Source organism: Cricetulus griseus, assembly GCF_003668045.3.
Source record: "Cricetulus griseus strain 17A/GY chromosome 1 unlocalized genomic scaffold, alternate assembly CriGri-PICRH-1.0 chr1_0, whole genome shotgun sequence".
Lineage (NCBI taxonomy): Eukaryota > Metazoa > Chordata > Mammalia > Rodentia > Cricetidae > Cricetulus > Cricetulus griseus.
Window position 1 is genome coordinate 24547507 of NW_023276806.1, and position 21697 is coordinate 24569203.

General features: G+C 39.8%; 1 protein-coding gene across 1 annotated transcript in view; it reads right to left on the reverse strand.

The window, feature by feature from the left end:
- Tacr3 (tachykinin receptor 3) overlaps nucleotides 1-21381 on the reverse strand; it is an 84635-nt gene extending 63254 nt beyond the window's left edge. Inside the window, exon 1 of the mRNA XM_027395749.2 lies at nucleotides 20873-21381. Coding sequence (XP_027251550.1) covers nucleotides 20873-21381 — 509 coding nt within the window. The remainder of the gene's footprint in view (nucleotides 1-20872) is intronic.
- Between the last annotated feature and the right edge of the window lie 316 nt (nucleotides 21382-21697).

The window sequence follows — 21697 nt, forward strand, 5'->3', positions numbered from 1 at the left end:
ACAATGGAATAGAGTTGAAAACCCTGGTATTAACCCACACACCTATGAACACCTTATTTTTGATAAACAATCCAAATTTATACAATGGAACAAAGAGAACATCTCAAACAAATGGTGCTGGCAAAACTGGTTGCGGACATGTAGAAGACTGCAGTTAGACCCAAGCCTATCGTCTTGCACAAAACTTAAGTCAAAATGGATCAAAGACCTCAACATAAATCCAGCTACACTGAACCTATTAGAAGGCAAAGTGGGAAATACCCTTGAATTAATCGGTACAGGAGACCGCTTCCTGAACATTACACCAGTAGCATAGACACTGAGGTGAACAATTGATAAATGGGACCTCCTGAAACTGAGAAGCTTCTATAAGGCAAAGGAGACAGTCAGCAAGACAAAACAACAGCTCACAGACTGGAAAAAGATATTCACCAACCCCACATCTGATAGAGGGCTGATCTCCAAAATATACAAAGAACTCCAATTAAAAAGTGGGGAAAAGCTGTTGCTGCTGTTGCTGCATAACATATTGCCATTATTGCTCTCTCTCTCTCTCTCTCTCTCTCTCTCTCTCTATATATATATATATATATATAATTAAAAAGTGGGGTACAGAACTAAATAGACAATTCTCAATAGAGGAATCTAAAATGGCTGAAAGACACATAAGAAAGTGTTCAACATCCTTAGCCATCAGGGAAATGCAAATCAAAACAACTCTGAGATACCATCTTACTCCTGTCAGAATGACTAAAATCAAAAACACCAATGACAGTTTATGCTGGAGAGGATGTGGAGAAAGGGGAACACTTCTTCACTGCTGGTGGGAGTGCCAACCTGTACAGCCACTTTGGAAATCAGTATGGCAACTCCTGAAGAAAATGGGAATCAGTCTACCTCAAGATCCAGCAATTTCACTCTTAGGCATATACCCCAAGGAAGCACATTAATACAACAAGGACATCTGTTCAAAGATGTTCATAGCAGCACTATTTGTAATAGCCAGAAACTGGTAGCAGCTTAGATGCCCCTCAACTGAAGAATGGATAGAGAAATTGTGGTACATTTACACAATCGAGTACTACTCAACAGAAAAAAAACAATGGAATCTTGAAATTTGCAGGAAAAAAGGATGGAACTGGAAGAAACCGTTCTGAGCGAGGAAACCCAATAGCAAAAAGACAAACATGGTATGTACTCACTCATATGTGGATTTTAGACATAGAGTAAAGGATTACCAGCTTACAATCCACATTGCCAAAGAAGTTAATAAACAAGAAGGACCCTAAAAGAGACAAACATTGTCCCCTGGAGAAGGGGAAAGGGTCAAGATCTGCTGAGCACATTGGGAGCATGGGAAGAGGGGGGAGAGAGCTAGGAGAATGAGTAGGGGAGAAGGGGAGGGATGCAGAGGACATGAGGGAGCAGAAAGTTTGAGTCAGGGGAAGAATAGATGAAAACAAGAATGGAGATACCATAATAGAGGGAGACATTTTTGGTTTACAAAGAAATCAGGCACTAGGGTAATGTCTGGAGATCTACAAAGATCACACCAGCTAACAATCTAAGCAACAGAGGAGAGGCTACCTTAAATACCCTCCTCTGATAATGAGATTGATGACTAACTTTTATGCCATCCTATAGCCTTCATCTAGCAGCTGGTGGAAGTAGAATCCGACACTCACAACAAATCACTGAACTGAATTGGAACCCATATGCAGAGAAGGATGAGTGAAGAGCAAAGGGGTCCAGACCAGGCTGGTAAAACCCACAGAAACAGCTGACCTGAATATTGGGGAACTCTTGCTCCCCAGACTGATAGCAAGAATACCAGCATGGGACTGATCCAGACCCCAGGAACATGGGTTTCTGTGAGGAAACCTCGGAAATCTACGGGACCTCTTGTAGAAGTTCAGTACTTATCCCTAGCATAGGTGTGGACTTTGGGAGCCCATTCCATATAGAGGAATACTCCCTGAGCCAAGACACACAGGGGTGGGCCTAGGCCCTATCCCAAAGGATACAACAGACTCTGATGACACCCTATGGAAGGCCTCATCATCCAGGGGGAGCAGAATGGATATGTGATCGATAGGGTTTTAGTTGGAGGGTGGTGGTAGGGGAGGATGTGGGGGAGAAGGGAACTGGGATTGTCATGTAAAAAATCCTGTTTATAATTCAAATAAAAAAAAATTGAAAAAAGAAACAAATTAGCATCCCCCAATTAGCAGCCAATAGAAGCAGAAAATGATATTGCAAAACTAGTTAACATAAAAAGCATTTGTACATTATGAGAAGTCAGCTTGTTATGACATGATGATGATGACATGTGTGGAACCATTTTGTTAATTTTAAAATGGCATATTGCCTCTTTAGTAAAAGATTTTCCTCAATTTGCTTTTCTCTAAAACTTAATAAGTTAACAGCTGAAACATAGCTACAGAAGAAGAAGTCAAAAATACTGCCCAATGCATCATTACTTCTCCTCATGGCCTCATTTCAGACGTGTGTAGAAATGGACACATGTAGTCAACCTCTGCTGTAAGGATCATGTGTAGAGGCAAACTCAGTGTCATTGCTGGGTGTTCTAGAAATAACTGTTGACAAAATGAATAAAAAGAAGGCATGTGAACTTTCGGTCTCTTGTAAAATTTTGGAAAATACCCTGTTGATAATACAAAGTTACATTTGCCTTCATATTAAACATACACTTTTGAAATAAAGAAATGTATACATAAGTAAATAAAAGTCCTGTCAGTCATTCACACTCTCAACACAGGCTCGGTGTAGAGTCAGACCAGAAATCCAGATAGGTCTCTCAGATCAATTTTTCTGCCTGCTTTTCAGTCACAATATCTACCAAATTCCTGGGACCAACACAGTGTGGAGTCTGACCTAGAATCACAGGACCTTCTAGAGAATCCATGGAGACATCTACAGACTTCTGAAATGTTGGAAGAGAGGATTTTCTATGTCTACAGAAATTTCATACTAGGCTGGCAGTTGCATTTCTGTCTAAAACCCAACATCCCTTTGTTAAAAAAGTCATGGAGAATCTATGGATATGGGGGAATAGCTCAGCATAATAAAGGAAACACAACAGACCCACAGACAGCATCATGCTAACGAAGAAAAACTCAAAATACTTTAGTGAAAATCAGAAACGAGGATGTCCACGCTTTCAGTTCATATTCAGTGTAGTGCTTGATGTCATACCTGGAGCAATAAGACAAGTGAAGGGGATGAAAGGAACCCAAATAGGAAAAGAAGTCAAATTATCCTATTTGCAGAGTATATAAATGTCCCAAAGGCTCCACCAGAAAACTCCCACAGCTGACAAACACTTTCAGCAACATAGCAGAGCATAAAATTAGCACACAAAGATCAGTAGCCTTCCAATATACAAATGACAAACATATCATGTAATAAATCAGAGAAATAATCCCTTTCACAGTAGTCTCAAAATATATTGGAATATTTCTAAGGGAGTAAAAGACTTTTATAATAAAAATCTTAAGGCACTGAAGAAAGATATTGAACAAGATACCAGAAGATGGGAAGACCTCTTAATGCTTCTGGATTAGTAAGATTAAAATTATTCTCGGGAACAGCACAGGACTGAACCTGGCCTCCTGAATGTGGGTGATAATTAGGAGCCCTGTGCAGTCAGTCTATGGGACCTCTTGCAGTGGAACTAGTATTTACCCCTAGTGCACGAATGGACTTTGGGAGCTGATTCTTCCATGGAGGGATACTCTCTCAGCCGAAATACATGGAGGAGGGCCTAGGTCCTGCCCCAAATGATGTGACAGACTTTGATGATTCCCCCATGGAAGGCCTCCCTGGGGAGTGGCTAGGGAGTGGGATGGGGTGGGGGTGGGTAGGTAGGAGTGGGGATCTGGGTCATGTGAGGATGGGAGGGAGAGGGAACTGGGAATGATATGTAAAATGTATTGTTTCTAATTTAAATTAAAAGAAACACACAGGAAAAAATTATGAAAATAGTTATCCTACCAAAACCAATCTACAGATTCAGTGCAATCTCCCATCAAAATTCTAAAGCATTTTTTTTCACAGAAATTGAAATAATGTTCTTAAACTGAATTGGGGAGTAAACAGAAAAGACACCCAAAACATCTCTGAAAATCAAAGAACTGCTGAAGGTATCGCCATCCCTGATCCCAAGTTATACCATAGAGCTATAGTAATAGAAACAGCATGGTACTGACAGAAAACAGATGCATTGTTCATAGAACCTATGAACACCAATTTTTGACAAGGAAAGCAACAATACACATTGGGGAAAAGAGAATATCTTCAACAAATGGTGCTGCTCAAATTGGATAGGTATATGCAGAAGAATGAAGTAGGTTCATATCTATCATCTATGCAAACTCAGACCAAGGACCTTAACATAAGAACTGATACCCATAATTTGACAGAGTAGAAAGTAGTGATTGTGTTTGATCTTGTAGGCACAGGAATGGGATTTCTGCTTAGAGTCCTGGTAGCCCAGATGTGGTGGTTTGAAAGAAAATGGCCCTCAATGGGTGTGGCACTATTAGGAGATGTAGCCTTGTTGGAGTAGGTGTGGTCTTGTTGGAGGAAGTGTGCCACTATGAGGGCAGCCTCTGAGGTCTCATATATGCTCAAGATACCGTCTAGAGTCTCAGACCATTTCCTGTTGCATGTAAGATGTAGGACTCTCAGCTACTTCCTCAGCACCGTATCTTTCTGCATGCTGCCATGTCCTACAATGATGATAATGGACTGAACCTCTGAAACTGTAAGCAAGCCAACCCAATTAAATTTTTTTCTTTGTAAGAGTTGCTGTGGTCATGGTGTCTTACCATAGCAATGGAACCCCTAAAACACCAGGCATTAGGAAAACAATTGACAAATGAGACCATATGAAACCAAAATGCCTCTATACAGCAGAGGGCACCATCATTCAAGTGAAGAAGCAGCCTCAGACTGGAAACATATCTCTACTGCCTACAAATATAACATATGGTTAGTACCTTGACTATACAAAACTAAAACATTAATTGCCAAGGAAACAACCTGACCAAATTAAAAAAAAAACAAAAACAAGCAAGCAAGTAAAAAAAAAAAACAGCAACAAAACAGGACATGGAACTAAACAGAGAGTTCTCAAAAGATGAAATTCAGATGGCTGAGAAACGTTGTTTGACTGTTTGATATATTTATCTATCAGGGAAGTACAAATTAAAATTACTTTGGGATTTCACTTTACTCCAATCAGAAAGACCAAAGCAAACAAAGAAAGTCAAACTTAACCAACCAACCAACCAACCAACCAACCAAACAAACAAAGAAAATGCAAAAGAAGGAAGATGCTGGCACAGATGTTAGAAAGGAGAACACTTACTCCTTGCTGATGGGAATGCAAATTGTTACAATCACTATGGAAACGAGTGTGATGGCTCCCAAAGAAGCTGGAAATATAGCTACCATGTGAATCAGTTACATGACTGACTGTGCTGGCTAGTTTTATGTGAACTCAACACAAGCTAGGGTCATCTTGGAAGAGGGAACCTCTCAGTTGGGAAAGTGTCCCCACAGGAATGATCTGTGGGTAGGCCTGAAGTGCAGTTTCTTGATTAATGATTGATGTGTTGCAGCCTCTGGACTGGTGGTCCTGGATGCCTTAAGAAAACAGGTTGATGGGAGCCCAATCCACATAGAGGAATACTCCTCTAGCCAAGACACACACACGGGGGTGGGCTAGGCACTATCCCAAAGGATATGATAGACCCGGATGACCCCCCATGGAAGGCCTCACCCTCCCTGGGGAGCAGAAAGGGTATTTGATAGGTAGGGTATTAGTTGGGGGGTGGTAGGGGAGGAGGGGAGGGAGTGGGAACTGGGATTGACATGTAAAACAATCTTGTTTCTAATTCAAATTAAAGAAGAAGAAGAAGAAGAAGAAGAAGAAGAAGAAGAAGAAGAAGAAGAAGAGAGAGAGAGAGAGAAAGAAAGAAAGAAAGAAAGAAAGAAAGAAAGAAAGAAAGAAAGAAAACAGGTTGAGAAAGCCAGTATCACTCCCCCAATGGTCTGCATTTGAGTTCTCATTTCCAGGTTCCTGTCTTGAGCTCTTTCCCTGACTTCCCTGATGATAGACTACAAGCTGTAAGATGAAATAAACCATTGCCTCTCCAAGTTGCTTTTGGTCATGGTGTTTTAATCACAGCAACAGAAACCCTAGTTAAGACAATACTGCTATTGCTGACATACCCAAAGGAATGTATATATTATTGCAGAGATACAGCTTTCATGTACAGTGTTGTTTATTCACAATCACAAAGAAAGAGAGACAACGGAGATGCCTGTTACCTGATGAGTCGATAGTTAAAGTGTGCCACATTTACAAAATAGAATATTACTCAACTGTTATTAAAAATGAAATTATGAAATGGACCTAGAAACAACCATTCTAAGTGAACTAATTCAGATACAAAGAGATAAATATCTCATATTTTCTCTCATTTGTGGATATAGCTTTTAATCTTCATTTGAAATATCCATAGAGATCAAGAAATTAGTAAAGGACCCTAAATGTTGCCTAAATGGAGTGGAGATAGAACACAGTACTATTATAAAGTAGTTTTATAAAGTTGTAAAAGTACTACAGAGTATATAAAAGTACATAAAAGGGTTATTGTTGTAATTTAAGAAAAGCAGCACTCGAGAGAAAGATGCCATGAGACAAGGCTCAAGCAGAGTGGTTTTTACTAGGGAAAGGGTTCATATAAAGGGGAAAGTAGACGGGGAAGACCAGCCTCTGGAGACAGGAGCAGCAGGAGAGAGGTGAGAGGAAAGAGGGGGAGAGGGAGAGAGAGAGAGAGAGAGAAAGAGAGAGAGAGAGAGAGAGCAGAACAGAAAGAGGGAGAGGGAGAGAGAGTATAAGAGAGGAAGAAGAAGAGAGAGAGGAGGATGGTAGGCAGGGCCCTTTAAAAAGGGAACATAGTGAATATGGTGCTCTTAGTGACTGCAGCTGAGGGCATATCCTGTCAGAAACCCAAGGACAGGCCAGTACAGATGCCTGAATACTAGCAGTTATAAAGTACCAAAGGCAAACAATGGAACAGGGGAGTTAAATTGCTATGGGATAGGAGGAGAGCATATGAGAAAGTATAATTAACACTAAAAGCCTTTTGAAAGAGGCATAGGCAGCTGTAAAGATTGCTCAGTGGTTAAGAGCACAAGTTGCTTTTCTAGAGTGCCTGAATCTGATCCCTAATACCCACATCAGGCATCTCACAGCCTTCTGCAACTCCAATTACAGGAGATCTAGGGGGATTTGATATTTCTGCTCTCACGTGTATATATCCATTTGCATGCACACACAGAGACTTAGAAATAATAAAAATAAATCTTTACAAAAGATTGATATGGAAACATAATGCTGTAGAAACTTTGTAAAATACGTATAATCTAAAATAGTTATAATGTAGTTACCATGTAATGGGGACCAAATATCCCAGCCAGAAAACACACAATAGCAAATAAAAAATACGGTGCTATAAATGGATGACTTATTTTGAGTTGTTGGCTAATGGGGTCCCATATACCACAATTATTACATGCTATTGCCAATATTCTCAGTTATCCTCCAGAACCTGATGAGACCTTATTGCTAAAGATACTTGAATGAGAATTTTATCATCTGGTATTCACTTGGAAGCTTTACCCCTGCTTGATATCTTTCATAATGCTGGAAGGTGCTAAGCTTGCCCCACAGGAGAAACAATCATTAATCTCATTTGGCTACAGATGTTGCAAGCTTTAACTGGCTGACAAGACATGCATACTAGTGAAATAGAAAATGAAGGTTCTAGGAGCAACCAACCACTTTGCAGTTGATGCCCAATCAATAAGGTGGAGCCTATAGTAGGCATTGTTAAAGGGGCCAGAAAACCTGTGGCTAGATGCATCATAGGCCCTATGGGAGAGCCTATTACTACTATTCTGCTAACTGAACATTGTATCAAAATGACTCCTAATGACTTATTGCTGTACCCATAGACCAGAGCATCTTGAGACATCATAAGAGAAGCCTCTTGCAGTAGATGAAAATTGACACAGAGACCAGCAACTGGTGAACATATAAAAAATAATAGCTGGTAATATGTTTATCCCTAAATGGTACATACATATCATATTGTTTCTGCATAGTTCAGAGTAAAAACTTAAAGAAAAATGGATGAAAAAAGTGTAAGAGTCAGAGGTTGTAGATAATCTTAAGGAAACTGTTTCAGTACACAATAGGCCAGTAGCACAGAAAAATTCATGACAATTTTAACAGTATATGTACTATTTGTGCAATCACAAATCAGACACAGATCCCAGCATGAAGGTGGAGTGGTGAACTTGAAAACCCACCCATATTTAAGGAGTTATGGGCATTTGATAGCTGCTGGGAAAGGTAAAATCAGTTTTACTTTTAGAAAATCAGATTTATTTACATATAAAAATTTGCTCTTTGACAATTTTATACAATAAGGTTTTTTGCCTCCATTTTTATTTGAATTAGAAACAAGATTGTTTTACATGTCAATCCTAGTTCCCTTCTCCCTCCCCTTCTCCGCTGCCCCCCCTCAACCTACACCCTACCTATCCCATACCCTTTCTGCTCCCCAGGGAGGGTGAGGCCTTCCATAGGGGGTCTTCAGAGTCTGTCATATCCTTTGGGATAGGGCCTAGGCACTTCCCCGTGTATCTAGACTCAGGGAGTATCCCTCTATGTGGAATGGGATCCCAAAGTCCATTCCTATGCTAGAATTCTACTACAAGAAGCCCCATAGATTTCTGAGGTTTCCTCACTGACACCCATGTTCATGGGGTCTGGATCAGTTCCATGCTGGTTTCCCAGCCATTAGTCTGGGAACCAAGAGTTCTTCCTTGTTCAGGTCAGCTGTTTCTGTAGGTTTCACCAGCCTGGTCTGGACCCCTTTGATCATTACTCTTCCTTCTCTGCAACTGGATTCCAGTTTAGTTCAGTGTTTAGCTGTGGGTGTCTGCTTCTACTTCCACCAGCTGCTGAATGAAGGCTCTAGGATGGCATATAAGGTAGTCATCAATCTCATTATCACGGGAGAGCATTTAAGGTAGCCTCTCCACTGTTGTTTAGATTGTTAATTGGTGTCATCTTTGTAGATCTCCAGACATTTCCCTAGTGCCTGATTTCTCTTTAAACCTATAATGGCTCCCTCTATTTTGTATCTCTTATCTTGCTTTCCTCTATCCTTCCCCAACTCAATCTTCCTGCTCACTCATGTCCTTCTCACCCCTCCTCTTCTCCCTTTCTCACTCTTCTAGTTCTCTCTCCCCTCCCCCATGCTCCCAATTTGCTCAGGAGATCTTGACCCTTTCCTCTTTTCTGGGGGACCATGTATATCTCTCTTAGGGTCCTTGTTTCCTAGCTTCTCTGGCAGTGTGGATTGTAGGCTGGTAATCCTTTGCTCTATGTCTAAAATCCATATCTGAGTGAGTACATCCATGTTTGTCTTTTTGTGAGTGGGTGACCTTGCTGATAAACACCTATACAGTAAGTTTTTGAGTCTATTCATCCCCCCATCTTCCCACATTCAACCCCTTCCCTTCCCACTGTTAGTCTTTCTTGCCTCTTGCCTCCCACTAATGCCAATTTGTGCTGCCCAAATATTCTCGGATGTGTGACCCCCGAACCCTTGGCACATGGTTTGACTCATTAGGGACTAACTCTTAGAGAAAAACCAATTCTCTGCCAACAGTGAAGAGTTGCCAATAGCTCTTGGGCTATAGAGGGAATTTGTGCCCAACTTTCTTCTCCATGCTTGACTCTGATCTGTCTTGTGCTTGACAGGTCTTGTGCATTCTATAACAACTACTATGAGTTCATATGTGCAGCTATAATGCTGTGTTCAGAGGACACATTTGATTTAGAGTCATCTGTCATTTCTGGTTCTTATGGTTTTTCTGTTCCTTTTTCTGCAGTAATCTCTGAGCCTTTGGAGAAGGGGCACAGTATATATGTTTCCTATAAGGCTGAACATTCTATAGGATCTGATTTTTTTTACACCTTGGACAATTGTGCATTGCTGTGTTGATTAATTTTCTTTAATGACATGAATTCTAGTAGGTTTACCACACTGCAGAACAGGTCCAACTCTTGAGAATAATAAAGCACTACAAACAGGGTTCCATGTCTCCCAAAACAAAAACTCAAATTTGACAAGGTAGGGAGATGAAGGTGCCCACTTCTTTGACTTTCATCAGCACAATATTAGCACAAAATATGAGAGTTTGTTTTTGATTAAATGTGCATCATTATAAAGATGAATATTCTTATGTATGTAATTTGTTCTTGTAAAGTTTCTGCTATTTGCATCTTTTCTCCTTATTTGTAGGGACTCAGTGAAATTTAAAGCCCTTGACTACACCATTTATCTTTCAATTATATAAAAGAGTTTGCTCATTACTTTATTTGTCTTTAATATTAGGATATATGACTTAGAGTTGTTACAGGAGTAGATAAAGGGATTCTGCTGTTGAAATTGGTGGGGCTGGTGAGATAGTTGGTGGGTATAGGTGTCTAACACCAACCCGGTTCATCTCCAAGACTCACATGGCGATAGGTGAGCACCGAGTCTTGAAATATTGTCCTCTGACATCCACATACATAGCTCACATACACTACATAAGTAATGATTACATTGATTACATGTTTAAAGGGAATGCTATAAAAATAAATATAATAAATTAGTATAAGAAGACATCTGCAAACAAAGTCATTCTTGGTCACAGGTAAAAGAAATTTGGATATTATTGATGACTTTGTTGAATTTATATTCATGGGCCTAAGACTGAAGAATTGAGCTATGTTTCAACTTAGAAGTTTTTATTTCTACATTGATTACATTTCCAGATGGTCCAGTATTTATTTATTTTCCTTTGTTGTGACTTTCATTTGTGCTGTATTACTGAGATTTTGGTTTACAAAAATCTTTTAATGTGGATTTTATTGAAGTCCATTGTTATTCTTGGGGGCTGAAGCAATTACAGCACTTACTGAAACAGGTATAAGAATACTATCTTGTTGTGTATTATTCAGGATTTTTTTGAGCCAGGCTTGGGTATTACAGCCCAGGCAGTCCTGGAACTCACAACAATATTATCTCAGCTTTCAAAGTGCTGAGATTGTAGGTGTAAGCCAACCTGCTTGGCTTTCTCCTAATTTCATAGATAAAAAGTGAAATTTAGTTGTTTATTCTTCATTGATTTAATTATTCTTAAAGCTGCTGGTTTTCCATGTTCAGGCTCTTACCATGCTCATAACTGAACCTGCTTTCATTGAACCTACAAGAATGTTAGAGAAAATGGAGTAAATATTCATAAATTTGAATAATAAACCTACCTTATGAAAAGTTGTTATGACAGACATGCCCCAAGAGAATGAAATTTAAATTATAAAGTTTGGGAAGTGTTTTTGAGGGGGAAATGACATTCAAAATATCACCCAGAGGAAGCATACATTTGATGAGAATAGGAGGAGAATTTGAAACAGGAAAACTAGGATCAAATGTTTGTCACCAAACAATGGAATCACTTGGGCATGAAGGGGAATCTGAAAGTGGGAAACAGATTAGGCCTTTTCAAAAATCACAGATTGAGAATATCCTTTCCATGATCAGTGATGATCACTGCAGAACCCAAGATGCAATACAAGAAGCACAGTTCCACATTCATTTTCAGAGCAGCATTCTGTGCTGTAACGGGAGAGACTCACTAGTTCAATGGAGTAGACCAAACAGATGTGAGGGTGACTAACAGCAGGGAAGTCAGAGGAAATACAATAATTTGTGAGCAATTAAAGTAGTTGGGTGGCTTCTTGCATTATTATTGAAATGGGGCAAAGGGTTAGAAGAAAGACCACATGTGGGATGTAAGGAGGGCTTCAGACATTCAGACATAGTGTAAGCCATGCAATTCAATACATACAACAAGGAAAGAAAGAATGGTTGGAAATGGGATTTTAAGTTTGTGAATCATGTGTTTTGTGAGTTTTAAATCAAGTATATGCATTATCTATACAAATAAAAATTAAAGCAAAATTAAGTAAGATACATATTTCTCTCTATATATTCTGATATGAAATTGTATTACATATCCAATGAAACAGCATATTTATTTAAAGATGAAACAACAGTGTGATATTTTGATAATAATTAAATGAAAAAATCCACAAATATACATAATCCAATATACTTAGATTCACATTCACTCAAACACATACTCTGTAGAAAGAAGGTGATGGCAGATTGGGAAAATTTATTCACCAACCCCACGTCCAACAGAAGGCTGCTCTCCAAAATTTACAAAGAACTCAAGAAGCTAGTCTCCAAAACACCAAATAATCAAATTAAAAAGTGGGGTACAGAACTAAATAGAGAATTCTCAATAGAGGAATCTAAAATGGCTGAAAGACACATAAGAAAATGTTCAACATCCTTAGCCATCAAATGCATATCAAAACAACTCTGAGATAACATCTTACTCCTGTCAGAATGGCTAAAATCAAAACACCAATGACAATTTATGCTGGAGAGGATGTGGAGAAAGGGGAACATTCCTCCACTGCTGGTGGGAGTGCCAACTTGTACAGCCACTTTGGAAATCAGTATGGAGATTCCTCAGGAAAATGGGAATCAGTCTACTACAAGATCCAGCAATTCCATTCTTAGGCATATTCCCCAAAGAAACACATTCATACAACAAGGACATCTGTTCAGTGATGTTCATCACAGCATTATTTGCAATAACCAGAACCTGGAAGCAACCTAGATGCCCCTCAACTGAAGAATGGATGGAAAAAATGTGATACATTTACACAATGGCGTAGTACTCTAGGATGTTTTTTTTTTTTTTTTTTCAGTAGGGAAAAAAAAAAAACCAATGGAATCTTGAAATTCGCAGGCAAATGGATGGAACTAGAAAAAAACCATTCTGAGCGAGGTAACCCAGTAACAAGAAGACAAACATGGTATGTACATAGAGGAAAGCATTACCAGCCTACAATCCACAATGCCAGAGAAGCTAGGAAACAAGGAGGACTCTAAGAGAGACATACATGGTGTCCCAGAGAAGGGGAAAGTGACAAGATCTCCTGAGCAAATTGGGAACATGGGGGAGGGGAGAAGAAGCTAGGAGAATGAGAAAGGGAGAAGAGGAGGGGTGAGGAGGACATGAGGGAGCAGGAAGATTGAGTTGGGGAAGAATAGAGGAAAGCAAGATGAGAGATAACAAAATAGAGGGAGCCATTATAGGTTTAAAGGAAACCAGGCCCTAGGGAAATATCTGGAGATCTACAAAGATGACACCAATTAACAATCTAAGCAATGGTGGAGAGGCTACCTTAAATGCCCTTCCCTGATAATGAGATTGATGACTACCTTATATGCCATCCTAGAGCCTTCATTCAGCAGCTGGTGGAAGTAGAAGTAGACACCCACAGCTAAACACTGAACTGAATTGGAATCTAGATCCAGAGAAGGAGGAATCATGAGCAAAAGGGTCTAGACCAGGCTGGCGAAACCCACAGAAACAGCTGACCTGAACAAGGGAGAACTCTTGGTCCCCAGACTGATAGCTGGGAAACCAGCATGGAACTGATCCAGACCCAATGAATGTGGGTGTCAGTGAGGAGACCTCAGGAATCTATGGTGCCTCTTGTAGCAGTTCAGTACTTATCCCTAGCATAAGTGTGGACGTTGGGATCCCATTCCGCATAGAGGGTTACTCCCTGAGCCTAGATACATGGGGATGGGCCTAGTCCCTATCCCAAAGGATTTTACAGAGTCTCAAGACCCCCCTATGGCCTTACCTCCCTGGGGAGCAGAAAGGGTATGGGATAGGTAGGGTGTTAGTTGGTGGGGGGGGGCAGGGTAGGAGGACAGAGAGAGGGACCTGGGAGTGATGTGTAAAACAAATAAAAAATTAAAAAAAGAAAAAAAGGCAGAAGGTGATGGGAGAGAGAATGTAAGAGACAAAAACACAGGTCCAAAACTTGTGGAGGGATAAAATGTGTACAGAGAGTGTATAGTCTTTTCCTCATTGGGTGTGGTAGTGTATGCCAAGAATTTCAGCATGTGGAAGGTAGAGGAAGGAACACTATCAGAAGTTGAAGATTACCAGGGACTATACACAGAGATCCTGGCCAGTATGGACTATAGAGTGAAACTCTGTTACAAAGAAAATCAATGTGTGTGGACACACACACACACACACACACACACACACACACACACACACACACACACTGCACACAATTGTTTTTCTCTGTGAATATTACTCTTACAATGACTATGGAAACAAATTTAAATACTACAGTGGTGTTATGGAATATTTGTTTATGCTGTGTGAAGATGTGTCACTGTGATTGGTTTAATAAAGCACTGAATGGCCAATGGCTAGGCAGGAGAGAATAGGCAGTAGATCAATAAAAACAGGTTAATTTATAAGAACTAGTTGGGAAAAAGTCCAAGCTAAGGCAAAGCTTTCATAATTAATAATAAATCTCCATTATGTTATTTGTGAGCTGGTAGCCCAAAGGTAAAATCCAACTACACAGTGGGAAAGTGGATGCAACAGGATGACAGACTGACAGACAGGGACAGGAGTGAAGTGGGTTTGGAAAGCTTTGTCTATGCATGACAACTTTGAGTATATTTTCCTGCTTGTTATGCTGTGTTCAAATTGAAGACAAGATAAATATTACTAGAGTAAACAGTATTTTGTCTTTCTTGTATTTTGCTCTTGGGTCAGATGTCATCACCCAGAAACTGTTCATACATACGGCAAATACCTTGAGATCTTTTCACTGCATTTTGCTTGGTGCTATGTCTTTGTCCAGTCAGGTAAATGCTACCTAAAAATTTGTAGAGAACATACTTTTCTATTCATGACAATTTTGTTAAAAGCCACTGTCTTTTTGATCCATGCAATGCATTTCTCAAAAGTAAGTATCAGAGGTTCTTCAGAACTTAAGATCTGGTGTACAGTGTGTATAGACAGACAATGTAAGCCATGCTATTAGTTTCTTTCCTTTTCTGTATGGCAAATCCATAAGCTTAGGGACTTAGAAAAATAAAAAAGCCTTAAAATGAGGCTGAGAGACATAGAATATTTGACAATATGATGGGGAATGTTCTGTGTATATGTTTGCTTTATTGGTTGATGAACAAAACACTAATTGGCCAGGCAGGATGATAGGTAGGACTAGGAGACAAGGAGGATTCTGGGAAGTATAGGCAGAGAGGGGTTGTCACGTGATCCCAGGAAGTGATGTAGCTGGGCAGAATCAGTGTATAAGCAGGGACAAACAGCAAATTGCTCTCTTCTCTGAAGAGATGCTTAGGAGGTGTGCTGTGGCTTGCTCCTTCTCTATCATCTCTCTAGACCAATTAAGAACTCCTTTTACAACAAAAATTTTCTAAAGTGATCAAGACCCTTTACCCCAATAACCAGGTTACATTATCCCAGTCATGCCTTCTGTTATAGAGATAGAAGAGAGAAATATACATAGATATGTATGTATGTATGTATGTGTAAACACACAGTATTCTTCTCCACTCTCCTTTTTAAACTAATTTTAATTTGCCTATGTGCATTTTCATGGTATCTGTTTGGCACTTAGAATCTGAAGAAAACAGTTTTCAATGTAAAACAAGCAAGCAAATAAACAAACAGAAACCCCACATTGTTTCTAAGTGGTAAATTTAAGACCTGGTCTAGATTAGGTAACTTGATGACAAACAAGAAAATAAACGAAGAAGAAAAACTGATTCAGTATTTGGAACTGAAGAGCCTAAAATGAAATTGTTACATGGAAGCAGAGTTTCAGAAACACAGCCAGGGAGGATGGACATGCCAGATAACCTGGAAACTGGAGAGGCCTGCAGGCAGAAGTCCCTAAATGAATTCTGCGGGATGGTTTGGAAGGTCAGAGAACTGACATGCTTGCTGGAATTTATCAGATGGTTCTTTGATTAGAAATAGGAAAAGAAATCAGATTTGAGTAGCCCAATGGGCAAATAATTGATAAGGAAATAGAAATCTTGAATATAAGCAATGGATAAGTTTGGTGCTCGTTAGATATTTTTATTTCTTTTTTTGTAAATGTTTTATTTCTCTCTTTTCTTTTTACATTCAGGTTATATTGGATGATATGCTATGTATCAAGGGGTTGCTCTTGAAAGCCATGCCTACTATAAGGCAGCTATACGACCAATGCCTCAGTGGTACCTATTTATTACAGATTATTTGGGGGGACATATCCTACTTACTATTGTTGGTGTAATCTTGGCATCAACTGGAGGTCTCCCAATTATATAACACACCTCTATTTGTAACTTAGTTGGGCTGACCTTACATATTAATCCAATGAATAAATATGCATTTATTGCTTTTATTATGTACTCATGATTAATTTCATAAAAACTAACACTGACAGGGCTCATGAGATGGCTTAGCAGCAGGTGCATACTGAGTTCCGTTCCCAGAACCAAGGGATTCAGTGCCTCTGGTCTCTGTGGACACCTACATGTCTGTAAATGCATGTGTTATACATGCACACACACGTACACAACACTTAAAAATAAATCGTAAAAAATAGTGATGTAACAGAACTTTCACCATTATTATAGATAAATAATTTTTAGATAGAAATGGATTTTTCAAGCTTTTAAGAAAGAACTACAAGAGAGACAAAAGTTTATGATATTTCCCGAAAGTAATATTTCCCCCCAAGTAGCTTTATTACTATTTTGTGGCATGTATAACTGGAATAATGATAAAGAACCGTAACTGTATAGAAGTTGGCTGTCCTCAAGAGTAGCAAAACTGACTCAGGGATATCATCTCCAAAAGATAAAAAGATTTCTAGAAACATTTACAAAATCATTACACCTAAATTATTTTTAGCAATAATGTGAAATTTATCATAGCTTCAGAATCAGCTTTTAGATCAACTCTTCACTATTTTCTTTATTGTAAATTTCTATTTGTTCAATTTAATATGAGAAGCACTCCCTAGCACTTCATGAGGAGAGCATATAAGTTCGTTTTTCACTTATTTGGATAAACACTATTTCTTGGTTCATTTAGCAATTCTTTCAATAATTTTGAATTTTGGTATGTGTCTGAATCTAAAGAATGTGAAGTATCATTTTCTGGGACTTTTCTGTTACATAAAACATATAAAATCTTCTCAAGATTTATCAGGGAGAAAAAGTGAATTGGATTTTAGAAAGTTATTTGAATATTCAGCTCCAACTAGGCCATGCACCCTGTGATAATCCTTTACTATATTAAAAATTGCTAGAATTTCTAACTTCATTTCAAAATACATGCTTAGAAAATGGAAGAAAGTATTCATTTCCTATGTCTCCCTAAATCCACGTGCTGTATGCAACAGCTGAACAGAAGTCACATTTTAGTACATTAACTTTTCTCTTAGTAATTGGCTACCTCCTACATTCTCAACTGAAACACAGGTAACATAACATAGAACTTGTTATGCATTTTCATGCAACATGTGGGGTATAAATAAGTGCTAGATTCTAGCAGTCCTAAAGGCAATCTCATTCAAACCAATACTACAGACTTCACAGCTAACTACTAGGCATGACAGCTTAGAGGCTTGGAGAAGCATCAGTTCTGATCAGACTGAACTGGTTTAAATCTTTGCTTCTCAGCATGATCTCGGGAAGGTTTGGCATCTTAAAAATGTGTTATGGCCAAAGGTTTTATTTCAGAAAGGCAAATTTGGAGAGAATGGTACAGAAATACAAGTCGGTGGTGGCCAGCAATTCTCCCTTGAATTTGGGGACTGGGTATCTAGATTACATGATGATAGGGAAGTGGCTTTCTAGGCAACCACCAGGCTTTCAGGAATTTTTAATTATGTAGTAAGTACCACACTTCAGTAGAAAGCTAAAACCTGTGATCTCACATTCAAGTTTTTGGTGGATTTATTTACAGAGTGGAAATATAAAGCAATCAATTTTACTACCACAGAATGAGTTTCAAAGAGACACAATGCTTTTTATTGAATAAATGTGTGACTGTTTCGGTCAATTGCTTATTAAGGGGATAACCCTTCTCAAGCCTGAGTTTTCTGGATGTCACAGGAGGCTTGCAAACATTTGTGCAGCTGATGAAGGGCAGATGCCTACGTCAAAGATTATTCTCCTTCCACTCTCAGGGGAGTGTGCTTTCCATTCAGAATGGATTCAGTAAACCAGTTCATATTATATTAAGATAGAGAACATTTACCATGAAATAACTGGAGTTTAAGTTACATCATGGAATTTCACCTTTTCACAGTACCATAAATGTTGATTGTCATCCACAAAAGCACGGAGCCACATACACAGCTCTCCTGGGGTGCACACAACCTAAGGGCCACCGGTTGGACATGCCTGGTGACATACTCTTATTAATGAGAACCGATTGCAGATTATTTAATTTTTATGGTTATTTTAATAAAGCATCCATTATTCAGGAAACTATTCGTTCTGTGAAAAAATTAATTGTTAGTAATGATGTCAGCTACATGATGCAGTGTGGCCATGTAACTGTAACCTGAGAAGTATTGATGCTCTTGCCACCTCCAAAGGACTAATCTTGCAATATTTATCTTACAATAGGACTGCAAACACTACAGGGTCAGCTCTCCCAGTCTGTGTTTGATAAGATATCATTGTTGAAAGGGTCCATGGAATGGAAAAAAGAGAATTTTAATCTGTTGTACTCTTAAATCTAAAAATTATCTCAAATAAGGTTTTCTTCACATCTATAGTTTTAAGACAATTTGTCTGCTCAAATAAGAGTGCTCTGTTAAATAACAATTTAAACGAAAGAGATTTTCAATACATGAATTAAGCATACTTCAATTTCATAACAGGCTGTATGCTGTGCTTTGTTTAGAGTCAGTTTTATAATGCTTCTTATAAAATAAATGAAAAAGAATAAGTAACAAAGTCACATTATTTCAAATCATTCAATATAATGAAATAGCTTTGCATTATCAGTTAAGATAATGACAAAGCCATCCAAGAAATATTAGCTAAATAAAACTGGAAAAATAAATTCTTTCCTTCTCAGAAACCAAATTTTCACACATTAGACTCCCATCAAATTGAATGTTGCCTTGTTAGCACTTCAAGAAGATTATACTCATTCTGTGGCAGTATAGGCCAACACCTCCTCCCCGATCACAACATTAAAAACTCACATATGAGAAATTTGTTTACAAAGAAATCAGAACAAAACACCAAAGAATGACATGTAATCCTAAAGAAACATTTACTTCTGTCTCTGTGGGGAAAGGTTAAGGGGGATTCACCTTTCCAGACTGAGCTGATTTTGTCCAGTGTTTGCACTCCCTTTTATCCCCAGCAGAGATGTGTGGAAGATCAGAGATGGAGGGAAAGGGGATGATAGAGCATTGAAAACCATTAAAAATGTTTCTGTGCATTTGTTTATCCTAGTTAGAGACATCTGTCTCTCCTTCAGGTTAGCATTGTGGGCCTGGCATAAGAAATAGTCTATATATAGCTTTACACTATTAAAACCTCTTTGTTTAATATTTCAAGAAATCAAGAGTTTTTCTCATTATGATAGCTGAGTGTAGTAATAATTAATACTTATTTAGTCCTTTTGATTCAATAATGAGTTTGTTAATGTAAGAAAGCAACCTTTTCACCGAATCTTGAGACTGCTAAAACAGGCATTAAGCCCAGGCAAGTGTCAATCACTAAGCTGAATGCAGGATCACCTGGCTGTGGACTGTTTATCTGTGTCTTAATGTTGTATTTATGTGTAACTACTAACAGGGAAGGGTTCATCAGTGTTTCCACAAGCTGTATGTTTCCTAATGTTCTATAAATAGAAAGCTAATATATGGGGAATTTGTAAAAACTTGAATATAATAACAAATATTTGAGGTTTAATAAGTTTTTAATGACTAAGTATTTGAGAATTCCCACCTGAGGTGAAGAACCCCCCTCCTTTCTCTCTCCTTCTCCCCCCTCAAAGAGTTATAAAGTAATGTATCTTATTTTGTAACCACTTATTCTTTGGGTGTAATGTTTTATATCTTCTGTAAATTCATTACACCCTTCCAGGCACACAGATCTTCCTTGGACTATTAGATATTAAATCTAGCCAGGAACATCATGGAAACTAACAAGACTTTTAGCAAGAGCTGGCTGCCTCTGTTGGACCCGGAAGGGAGGGCAGGAGAGTCTTTGGGAAGGTTTGGAGAGCAGAGAATGATTAAGACCAGGACTCTGGAAAAACGTGGCAGGGGGATGGGAGACTCTCTCTCTCTCTCTCTCTCTCTCTCTCTCTCTGTCTCTGTCTCTCTCTCTCTCTCTCTCTCTCTCTCTCTCTCTCTCTCTCTCTCTCTCTCTCTCTCTGTCTGTCTCCCCCCCTCTCTCTCTTCCCGCCAGCATAGTGACTGACCAACAGAGAAAAAGAAGGCAAAAAATTAACTTTCCATTGAACATAAATTCTAAACAGTAGTTCCTTCATTCTAGCCGATTGTCTAATTGGAATGAGAGGGTTTTTTTTTTTTTTTTTTCTTTCGCATCAGTCATTTGTCTTCTGCCGTCCCTCTGGATGCCCTGTCCCAGGGAGATGGGGATGGAGTGGAGAGGTAATGGGAGCAGAAACTGGTTTGCAGTTCCTTTACCTCCAAAGGCCCCCTTGAGTCATCATTTCTTTTTAGCCATACCGACTGCTTGCCCCATTTTGCTCCCCTCGCCCTGGCCAGCCTCCCCCAATTCTCCTGCGGTCTTCCCCTCACCTGTCCACTGCAATGGCTGTCATAGAGTAGATGCTGGCAAACACCGCAGTGATGGGAAAGAAGTTCTGGAAGCGGCAGTAGTTGGCGCCAAAGTACCACTCGCTGTGAAGAGCATAGATGAAATTGACCAAGGTGTTGAAGGCAGCCATGGAGGCGTCGGAGAAAGCCAGGTTTACGAGGAAATAGTTGGTGACGGTCCTCATGCGCTTGTGGGCCAGGATGATCCAGATAACGATGAGGTTTCCAAAGACTGCCACAGCCACCACCAAGCCATAGGCCAGAGACCAGAGTGCGATCCGCCAGGACGGCTGCACGAACTGGTTCGTGAGATTGGCCCGGGCCTGGGAAGGTGCCTGGGATGCCAGCGGCAGCCCCAGAGCCGAGGAGAAGTTGCCAGCCTGGAGCGCAAGCCACTCAGTGACCCCCAACGCAGCGCTCAGGTTCTCTGCTTGGGTCCCCACTCCTGCCGTCCCGTCCGTCCAGCTCTCTGCGGTGGGGACTGAGGCCATGGCTGGAGTCTGCAGCCAGGGACCTGCCACGCTCCCGCCACCAGCGGGAGCCGGCTCCCCTGAAGTTCTCCACCCCCTGGACACGGTGGTCTTGGGTACTGCCTGGTAGCGGGTAGGGAAGCTCCCCGCTCCTGGGATGCTGTGTTGGATGTGGAGCAGGAGCCACACTTAGTCCTGGGAGTTTGCGGCTCCGCGGGGCAGGAAGAACCAGAGAGACTCTTCCCGCTTGGGTCCTGCCAGGAAGGAGCTCCCAGGCAGCAGCTGGAGAGTGGAGATCTGCACTGAAGGCGCGCTTTATAATCTCCAGGAGTCCCCA